Below are 11,225 nucleotides of genomic sequence, written 5' to 3' on the forward strand. Positions count from 1 at the left end.
CCCTAACCTGAGCACAATCCCTAACCTGAGCATGCCCCTAACCTGAGCATGACCCCTAACCTGAGCATGACCCTAACCTGAGCAAGACCCCTAACCCAAGCATGATCCCTAACCCAAGCATGACCCCTAACCTGAGCAAGACCCCTAACCTGAGCATGCCCCTAACTTGAGCACAACCCCTAACCCAAGCATGACCCCTAACCTGAGCAAGACCCCTAACTTGAGCATGACCCCTAACCTGAGCAAGACCCCTAACCTGAGCATGCCCCTAACTTGAGCACAACCCCTAACCCAAGCATGACCCCTAACCTGAGCAAGACCCCTAACCTGAGCATGACCCCTAACCTGAGCAAGACCCCTAACCTGAGCATGCCCCTAACTTGAGCACAACCCCTAACCCAAGCATGACCCCTAACCTGAGCAAGACCCCTAACCTGAGCATGACCCCTAACCTGAGCAAGACCCCTAACCTGAGCATGACCCCTAACCTGAGCAAGACCCCTAACCTGAGCATGCCCCTAACTTGAGCACAACCCCTAACCCAAGCATGACCCCTAACCCGAGCATGACCCCTAACCTGAGCACAATCCCTAACCTGAGCATGCCCCTAACCTGAGCATGACCCCTAACCTGAGCATGACCCTAACCTGAGCAAGACCCCTAACCCAAGCATGATCCCTAACCCAAGCATGACCCCTAACCTGAGCAAGACCCCTAACCTGAGCATGCCCCTAACTTGAGCACAACCCCTAACCCAAGCATGACCCCTAACCTGAGCAAGACCCCTAACCTGAGCATGACCCCTAACCTGAGCATGACCCCTAACCTGAGCATGCCCCTAACCCAAGCATGACCCCTAACCTGAGCAAGACCCCTAACCTGAGCATGACCCCTAACCTGAGCAAGACCCCTAACCTGAGCATGCCCCTAACTTGAGCACAACCCCTAACCCAAGCATGACCCCTAACCTGAGCAAGACCCCTAACCTGAGCATGACCCCTAACCTGAGCAAGACCCCTAACCTGAGCATGACCCCTAACCTGAGCAAGACCCCTAACCTGAGCATGCCCCTAACTTGAGCACGACCTCTAACCTGAGCTCAAGCCCTAATCCGAGCAAGTTCTCTACCCCAGTAGCGAACTCTAACCTGAGAGCAACCCCTAGTCCCAACCCCAGCGTGAGTTCCAGCCTGAGGCTAAACTCTAGTCTCAGTCGCAGGCAGGGAAGGACTTTGAGAAAAGATTAAGGAGCTCCGAAGCCCCGGCCAACCTGCTTCACACCAACGCCCAGTACATCATGAGCCAGTCCTCGGGGCCTGGCAAGGCTTTCATTCTATATCTCAGCAAGAAATGTGTTCCCACTGCCCAGTGCAGCTCACGTTGGAATGTTCAGATATCTACCTGGGTTGTGTCCGTCCAGTGGGGATTCCTCGCTGGTCCTGTTCAGGTATCTGTCGTTGCTGCTCAGGAGGTAGCTTTTCTTCTCAAGGGCACTGAAAGGCTGGAAGGTGGGGTCCAGTTCTAAAATTAAGTTGTTGAGGTTTTCGATTGTTGCGTCTAAGCTCGGAGATAAGGGATCGTTTTCAGCACAGGTTGGTTTCGAGGTTTCCATCGTTCTCCAGTATTGCTCTGAGGTTCCTGTTGTCTCATGGGGACCATGGTGTGGTTTTACCTGAGCTGTAACTGTCCGCCGCACTCCGTCATGGATCGGAGGCTTCTGATTGGTGACGGACTTCACTGAGAAGGTTTGGGATCTTCCCAGTCCGGGCTGAGGCCTGTCCTGCGATTGGCAGCTGGGGTGTGGGGGTGACATCCTGATTTCCCGGCAGACCCATCTCTCAGGAGGGCAGTGGCTGTAGGACTCTGCCCTGGGAGCAGGGTCTGGCTCTGGGCAGGCAATTCTCGATTGGCTGTGATTGACAGCAAAGCCATTCAGGACAATGGTCTCCATCCGAGGGGGTGCACACTGATTCCGGCTTCTGTCCACGTGAATGGTGTGGTTCGACATGATATCAGAGATGAAACCCCCGTCCTTCATCAGTGACTAACGCTCCCACAGGGACTGAGAATGGACAGGTGTCCTCACAAACCCTGACAGCAGCTTCTCCTGTTTGTCCTGTTGGTCTTTGGGAAACGCTGACAAGCGTTTACCAATAAGGGATGTGTCCACAAACCTAGAAAAATCATCAAACACCTTTAATAATCTGCAATCAACATTAAACATAACCATTCTACACAAGTTAAACACAAGCTGTTGACGGAGCTTTGGTAGGAGGAAAACCATAGAAACAAGAGGCCATTCGGCCCCTCAAACCTCTTCTGCTATTCAATTAAATCATGGTTGATCTGTATCTTCATTCCATCCACCTACTTTGCTTCTGTAACCCCTAATTTTCTTGCCCAACCAAAACCTATCAATAAGAAAGTAAAATACTGCAGATGCTGCAACTCTGAAACACAAACAGAAAATCCAAGTGGTGCCCACGGCAAATAAGCATTGAGGTGTCAGCGGACTGTGGGCTAGAGACAGGGAGAGGAGAGGCCGTGGGGGGATTTGAAAACGATGATGAGAATTTTAAATGTGTAGTGCCGCTGGGCCGCTGGCCAAGGTCAGTCAGGGAGCAATGGGGTGATAGGTGAATGGGATTTGGTGCGGGTTAGGATGCAGACAGCGGAGTTTTGCATGACCCCAAGTTTACAAAGATGATGGGACAGCTCCAGAGCTTGGGATCTTTTACATTCACCTGAAGAGGCAATAGACAGCACACATGACAACGCAGCACTCTGGCAGAACTACACCAGCTCCTGGAACCCACAACCTTCTGGCTAAAGGACGAAGGATACAATTGAGTCACAAGTGACATCATCGTATTGAAATTCTCCAGAGAGCCAGCCCAAAACCTAGACTAAGTGATCCAAATGCCCAATCAGACCTCTGCAAGAACACAGCCAGAGGAGCTGGACGAAATTGAATAGCAGAATAGCGAAGGGCTGAATGGCCTGCCCTGTTTCTAAATCTGGCTGTAGACAAAGGTTTTCTAAACAGGTGGTGCAGCTCTGAGTGTGAATTTATCATTCCTGAAAGGCAGTGCATTATCCTGCACGCTCAGGTGGCAAGATGCCAGTTAGGAGCCTCAATTGCCCAATGAATCCCCACATCATGGTTCTCTGAGCTGTTAGTGTGGAGCTTGAGTGCAGGTTATGCCCAGAAGATGGGTGGAGAAGGGGTTTCAATGAAGCTGGAGGAATCTCCAGCCACTGGCTATGTAGTGAAGACACTGACTCAGGGAACAATGTTAACCGTGAAAAAAACCTGAAACTAAAGATTATTCACAGCAGCAAGTAACATCCAGCTCAGGACTGTGCACAATTCATTAATTAACTCTCTCTCTCTCTCTCTCTGTGCAAGAGCACAGGCTGGACTGGTGAGGCTAAGACTGGGCAGGAGCAGGGAAGGGAATGAGATCATTGCTGGAGTTGTCAAGAGCCTCAGGGAGTGGTTTTGTGGTGTCAACAGTAATCTGGAATTACTGAACCATTGGGGATATTCTTAGTGCAGGACGATCTTGTTTATAAAACTCACTGACTCACTCTTGCAAATATAGTTGACAAACTCCCTGGGTATATGAATCTTGTTGTCTTATGAGGAAAGGTTGAGCAGACTGGGACTGTACTCATTGGAGTTTAGAAGAATGAGAGGTGATCTTATTGAGAGATATAAGATTCTGAGGGGGCTTGACAGGGTAGGTGCTGAGAGAATGTTTCCATCTTGTGGGGGAATCTAGAACTAGGGGGCACAGGTTCAGAATAAGGGTTCTCCCATTTAAGACAGAAATGAGGAGGAATTTCTTCTCCTAGAAGGTTGTTAACCTTTGGAATTTTCTCCCCCTGAGAGCATTGAGGGCTGGGTTAGTGAATATATTCAAGGCTGAGTTAGACAGATTTCTACAAGAGAGTCAAGGGTTTTGGGGGGGGGTGGGTGCAGGCAGTAATGTGGAGTTAAAGCCACAATCAAATCAGCCATAGTCTTATTGACTGGCAGAGAAAGCTCGGTGGGCTGAATGGCCTACTCCTGCTCCTGTTTCGTATTATCTTATGCTGTGGTGTGAAACTGAAGCCTGTTGTTCAGAACATAGGAACAAGATTAGGTCATTGAGTCCCTTGAGTCTGGCCCTTCAATTAGATTATGAATCATTCTCTGTCTTAACATCATCTGCCCACCTTCGTTCTATAACTCTCCAAATGCTTAACTGCCTAAAATCTATCAATCTCAGTCTACAAAATTTCAGTTGACCCCCAGTCTCAACAGCTCCCTGACTCACCCCTGACCAGCTTGGCTCAAATTTGAAGATTCTTGGCCCCTTGTTCAACACTCCACCCACCCCTACCTGAGGAAATAGTTTTCTATCAACCCCTTCAATCATCTTAAACACTTCAAATACATTACTCCTTAATCTTCTATTTTTAAAATCATAACCTGGTCCACAGTGAGTGAAATGACCGTCATTGGGCTCAGTTTCCTAGTGGTATGGAGGAATATAGACACGAAATACTGCTCTAGACCTATGCCCTTTGCCCTTTGCCCCCTGCCAAAAAGTGCATTTACCAACCCATGGATGAGGACAGCATGGAGCTGTGATGCCCCCAGAGTCAAACAGCTTTGTAACATCTGAGGTTTACACAGAAAGATTGGTAATGTGAACAACAGCACCACACCCAACACCCACAGAGACACACCCAGCACCCAGTGGGCAGGGGGTGGGGGTGGGGGGGGGAGGGAGGAAGGGGGCAAAACCCTCAGTCCCAGATGACTTCCTCTTCCTCCACAGAGAGGCAGCTTTCTCCTGTCACTGAGCTCCAGAAATGCTGCTCGCTTGGCTCCTTGCTCTGATCTCATGTTTCAGTTTTACCATTTGAATTTCTTAATTCTAGATCATGGTTCATTGTTGAACTCACTCCCTCGATTATCTTCATTTTCCAGGTGCCTCCTGAGCAGAATATAAAAGGGGGTCCCCCTTTCAGTTCCAAGCCATCCTGCTTGTTTCTGTAGAAATTATGATTCATTTCTCCTGTGAGTAAGGCTGTTTGTTATTTAGTTTCTTGTCTGGAGAGACATTCTGATACTCTGCCTGTGAGTTTTATCTCACTGCCTGAACTTGCAGCCTCTGCCATTATCTAAAAATCTGCAGACTTCATTCCAGCTCAACCCAAGCACATTGTTGTCAACAGTCAGTTAGCAGCACCTGTTCACAATGACAGGAAATAACTGTCCAACACTGGCTTCCTCAAAGCTGCTCAATGCAAAATCCTATTCAACAGCTGTGGGAATCACAGCACCCATGTCCTTTTATTCAACTTCATGTTTTTAATGTATTCCCTGCTCATCAACGTGGATATAGAAAGTTGTACCATCATAGATAGAGTAAACTGCCTCTACCCTGCATCCATGAAATACTCCGCGGCCAGGTACAGCACGGGGTTAGATACAGAGTAAAGCTCCCTCTACACTGTCCCATCAAACACTCCCAGGACAGGTACAGCACGGGGTTAGATACAGAGTAAAGCTCCCTCTACACTGTCCCCATCAAACACTCCCAGTGCACCTAGAGCATAGGGTTAGATACAGAGTAAACCGGCCTCTGAAATACTAACAGAGCAGATACAGCGCGGGTTTAGATGCAGGGTAAATCTCCCTCTACACTGTCCCCACCAAACATTCCCCGGACAGGTACAGCACAGGGTTAGATACAGAGTAAAGCTCCCTCTTCACTGCCCCAACAATGAACCTCAGTTTCATGTCCTCCAGGGTGATGATTGCAGTTTCCTCTCGTTCACTATGAGGATGATTTTAATGCCGGTTTTTTGGTGCAGCCACTTCACCTGAAACCCAACTCCCTGATCTCCCCACCACGGTGAGAATGAAGAGCTACACATCTCAGCAGGTCACGATTGCATCTACTATCCAGACACAGAAGCCCTGTGCTGTATTTGGCTGCACCCTCCATCTCCATATCACCTCCTCGTCCCTGGGGTGACGGTGGTGTTGTGGTAATATCACAGGGCTGGTAATGTGGTTAATGCTCTGTGAGCACATATTCAAATCTCACAAAATATCATTAATTTATCCATCTGGAAAATAAAGCTAGTCTCAGTGGTGGTGACTATGAAACTACCAATGATTGTCATAGAATCCCATCTGGTTCACTAATGCCCTTTAGGGAAGGAAATCTGCTGACCTGACCTGTTTTGACCTACTTGTGGCTCTGGAGCCACAACAGTGTGGTTGACCCTTAACTACCCTCTGAAATGGCCTAGCAAGCTGGTCTAGTCAAGGGCAATTAGGGTTGGGTAACAAATACTGGCCTTGACAATGACGCCCACACCCCATGAAAGAATAAATAAATAAGCCCCAATTCCTGAATTTTCACCAGCTGGGACTAACATTGGGCCAAATTAAAGTAGGCCAAACAGTTGGATCTTAAGATAAGATTGAAGGAGATAAGGTCATTTATACCATCATTCCCATAGACTCTACCCCAGCCATTTAATCCTCTGAGAACCCTCTCTGTCCACACATCCCTTCTGGATGTTTGCCCAATGTTTGCCCTCTCTTTGACTTGGTGGGGGGAGGGGATGGATGAATTTGGGGGTGGGGAGCGGTGGTGAAATTCTCTCCCCCAGTTAGGGGTGGCGGCTGGCCACGCCTTTCAGCCCGCAGAGTGTGAATGGTGCGAGGCTCAAGTCCCCAAATGATCCCCTCCCTGCCTGCCCCATGAAAAAAAAATTAATTTGCATTGATATAGCACCTCTCACAACCTCAGCGCATCACATAGTGAATGAAGTACTTTTTTACCCCAGCGAGCTCAGCAGCCAGCTTGCACATAGCAATGTCCCACCAGCAGTTTGTTTTAAGTTTATTTTATTCTGTCATGGGATGTGGGCCTTGCTGGAAAGACCAGCATTTGTTGCCCATCTCTAATTACCCTTGAGATGGTGTTTAGTGATGTTGGTTGAGGGATAAGTATTGACCAAGATACCAGTGAGAACTCTCCTGCTCTTCTTCGAATAGTGTCATGGGAACCTTTACTGTCCACTTAAGAGGCATGTTTAACCCTATTTGTTTAAGATGGCCGTGGGCCTTAGGATAAAGTAGCAATTGTCTTGAGGTCCTTACCAACGGACAGAAAGAGCCAACTTAGCAACTTCTCTTCATTCACCCACAACACATGCTTGCTAAAGGCTCTTAGCCAGAGGCCATCAAAATTAGATAATCGCAAATAAATCCAATCGGTAATTCAGGAAGTTTCTTTATCCAGGGAATCGGAGAGTGGGAATGTAGAACTTGCTACCACATGGGGTGTTTGGGGTGAATAGTGTTGATAGTTTAAGGGGTAAACTGGATTAAAACGTAGTAGAGAAAGGAATAGAAGGATATGTTGATGGGGGAAGATGAGGAGCGGTGGGAGGAGGCTCGTATGGAGCATAAACACCAGCATGGACCAGTTGGGCTGAATGGCCTGTTTCTTTGCTGTAAGTACTGTGTAATGCCTTCATGGGGATAGGTCACAGCCTTCAAGGTCCTCCTGCTCCTGTGCAGGATCTGTATTGTTTCATCTGGTTTTAAGGCAGTGTCCTTGCTGGGTTTATCTCTGCACTTGCATTTACAGGCTCCCTCTCATAACTCAAATCCCAATGGGGTCCTGCTGTGTATATGGAATGACCACCAATCCTGGGAAATGGAGTATAGGGGAAATCTCACCCCATCGGAGCTCCTAGCCCCAAGCAGAGATATTTTAATACGGCAATCAGGCATTTAGGCTGCTTTAATTGATCTAATTCCATTGGGGGTTCACTGACACCAGTGCTGTTGTTGAGAGACTGTGATACATTTAATGGTTCAGTGGGTCATAACATTATTTCTAATCTGCAGTCTCTGTGGAGATTTATTATTTTGAACCCAGTGCCCTTTACTTCACAGCTTGATATCCCAGCTTACCTTTAAGGAACCATTTCAGCTTCTCTAACTAGAAATATTTCTATGTTGTGGTGGTTACACAGAACTCACACACCGCAGTGGCTGTGTGCTGCTTGTCACTGACTCTCTGATCAACCTGTCTTACTCTGTGAGCCTCCCGCTGTCTTAAAACCTGACTTGGGAACAGATATAACTTCCTGCCTGTGTATTCATTAACCTGAAATTCTGACTGATGTGTGGAATTATGGATTCCAATGTTTGATCTTAGACTAAATGATCTTAACCCCTGTTTAATTTTACTATTGGTTTGTTTGAGTTCCTATTTGGTGGAACAGACGAGTCTCACCTACTCAACGTGCAGATAGGAAGCAAAGGTGGACTGTAAAGACATAGACACAAGGCTGTCTCACCAGGAACTTGCTAAGCTAATAGACATGATGCCACATTTTGTATTACATTTTATTTTATCGTTTGGCTCAATCACTTTGAAGTGAGGGTGCAGAAACCAAAAGGCAGCAGATGCAGAGGAAGTGGGCACATCTGCTAACTGTTCATCAGCTTTCAGTATGTTAGACTGACTGCAGATGATGCATTGACACCAGAGTGAGAATCTGCTCATGTTTCTCAAGCCTCCCTGCAAGATTTCTCAGACTGAACACGCTGCACAAAAACCTGTATGAAACTCACACTCAGTATCTCTGGCCTGCCCTGACTGTGGTTATCTGCCAACTCCCTGATGTTACTGCATTCAGTAAAATGCCACAGTACACACCCATGGCAAGGAGAGCAGTTTATTGGTTTGCAGGCTGATCCACGGAATAATTCAGAGCAGAGTTTCATCATGTGCAAAGATTTAAAGAGGACGCGCTGTGGATTTTAAATATTTGAATCAGAGAAATCTTGAATAATAAAAAAAAGGAAGGCCACTCAGCCCAACATGTTTGTGCTGGCTCTTGGGAAGAGTCATCCAATTAATCCCACTACCTACGTTCATGCTTCATACCCCTGCAAAATTTTCCCATAGGATTGTTTACCCAATTCCCTTTTGAAAGTTACTATTCAATCTGCTTCCACTGCCCTTTCAGGCAGCATGTTCCAGACCACAACAACTCACTGAGTGTAAGAAAATATCATCTCTCCCTTTGGTGTTTTTGATGATGATTTTAAATCTGTACGCTCTGGAGACTGAGCTTCCTGTTAGATATTATTTCAGAGACCTTTTCTCCGCAGTATCAGCTATGACAAGAGTAAAAATAAACTAGAATCCTACTTTAGATTAACCTTACACTTGGTGAATCATTCATTATAGGTGCCAAGTGAACTGATGTTTTTTAGTTGCTCATGGGATGTGGGTGTCACTGGCCAGACCAGCATTTATTGCCCATCCCTAATTGCCCTTGTTCAGAGGGCATTTAAGAGTCAACCATGTTGCTGTGGGTCTGGAGTCACATGTAGGTCAGACCAGGAGGGCAGGTTTCCTTCCCTAAAGGGCATTAGTGACCCAGATGGGTTTTTATGACAATGGTTTTGTGGTCATTATTAGACTTGTAATTCCAGATTTTTATTGATTCAAATTTCACCATCTGACATGGTGGGATTTGAACCTGGGTCCCCAGAGCATTACCCTGGGCTTGCTAAAGTCCAATATCACTATGCCACCACCACACCTGAACCCTGCTGAGTGCTCATGTCCCATGAAGCTCTGTACAAAGTAAAGTATTTCACTAGCCCACCGTTAGCTCAGGGATCTTTCTCCCTTGTTCTGCTTTTCCATCCTTTCCCCTTCCTATTTCAATTGTTGGTCCCATTCTGGCATCCCAGGCCCATCACTGATTCCCTCCTTTGCTGGGTATCTCCTGATCTTCTCTGTTTTATGGATACAGTGAGCTGGCAGATGATTCAGCTACTCCCCATGCCTGGAACCTGCTGTTAGGTCTCTGCAACGACCCTGAGGTGGCCCTCAAGTCCCTGTTCTCCTTCACCTCATTATGTGGCACTGCCCAGCCAACATTAACTGATTCTTGCCCTCCCTGACTGAGATCAGCATTGTATACACCAGTCAGCATCTCCATCCCTCCCCAGAGTGTTGCACTGGCATTGTAACACTGCTAACTCCTTCCAGTTCCAGAACCAGGACCTCACTGAAATTCAGCTCCCTAAAACATTTCACAGTAATCATCAATCAATCAATCTGATTGTCAGAAAGCTGACAAGCTCATGAATTCATATCTGGTACAATAAATAAACTAAAAACTCTCCAGATCAACAGGTAGATGTTTATCATCCATTTCAACTTACCCCACATGCCATTTACTGAGTTTTCTTTTCAAATCATTTCTGACACACTCTCTTCTTACCCAGAAAACAAACAAATCTCCTAACACTCACCTTTGAAGTTGGGCCTGCCGAATTGCTGTGTTGCTCTAATGAGGGGTTGTTGCTGGTGTCAGTGCTTCAGATTGATTCAGTTATACGCTCCAGTCCGGCTGCCCCTGCAGATCTTTTAAAGGACTTTTTCCTCCCACAGGAATGAGTGTAGTTGCTGCAGGAGGGTGGGGCTGTTTGAAATGAGAACACTCCAGCCCGGAGATCTGAGACCAGCCAAGGAACCACTCCCTCAGCGATTTACAGTGTGGAGCAGACACACACATTGCAACACACGTTGCCTAGTCGTCTGCATTATAACAACCATCTCACAGCCTGTATCTTACCATAGCAACCAACCCCTTTCAAATTCAAACCTTCATTAAGTTATTTGAGATTAGCATTTGTGTGAGGCTGTTTTCAGCAATCCTAGTTCAACCATTAACAAGAGGAGAACTGACTTTGAGGGGTTTACTGTACCTGTCCTGGGAGTGTTTGATGGGGACGGTGTAGAGGGAGCTTTACTCTGTATCTAACCCCGTGCTGTACCTGTCCTGGGAGTGTTTGATGGGGACGGTGTAGAGTGAGCTTTACTCTGTATCTAACCCCGTGCTGTACCTGTCCTGGGAGTGTTTGATGGGGACAGTGTAGAGGGAGCTTTACTCTGTATCTAACCCCGTGCTGTACCTGTCCTGGGAGTGTTTGATGGGGACAGTGTAGAGAGAGATTTACTCTGTATCTAACCCCGTGCTGTACCTGTCCTGGGCGTGTCTGATGGGGACAGTGTAGAGGGAGCTTTACTCTGTATCTAACCCCGTGCTGTACCTGTCCTGGGCATGTCTGATGGGGACAGTGTAGGGGGAGATTTACTCTGTATCTAACCCCGT

The 11,225-nt window shown here is 47.1% G+C and overlaps 1 protein-coding gene across 1 annotated transcript in view; it reads right to left on the minus strand.

Annotated features, from left to right (window-relative positions):
- The window catches only part of LOC121269097 (tensin-4-like), a 47,146-nt gene extending 36,639 nt beyond the window's left edge, over nt 1-10,507 (minus strand). The window contains exons 1-2 of the mRNA XM_041173560.1: nt 10,363-10,507; nt 1,401-2,173 (exon numbers count right to left, since the gene is read on the minus strand). Coding sequence (XP_041029494.1) covers nt 1,401-2,037 — 637 coding nt within the window. The 5' untranslated portion in view covers nt 2,038-2,173; nt 10,363-10,507. The remainder of the gene's footprint in view (nt 1-1,400; nt 2,174-10,362) is intronic.
- Nucleotides 10,508-11,225: the final 718 nt, after the last annotated feature.

Source organism: Carcharodon carcharias, chromosome 23 (assembly GCF_017639515.1).
Source record: "Carcharodon carcharias isolate sCarCar2 chromosome 23, sCarCar2.pri, whole genome shotgun sequence".
Taxonomy (NCBI): Eukaryota; Metazoa; Chordata; class Chondrichthyes; order Lamniformes; family Lamnidae; genus Carcharodon; species Carcharodon carcharias.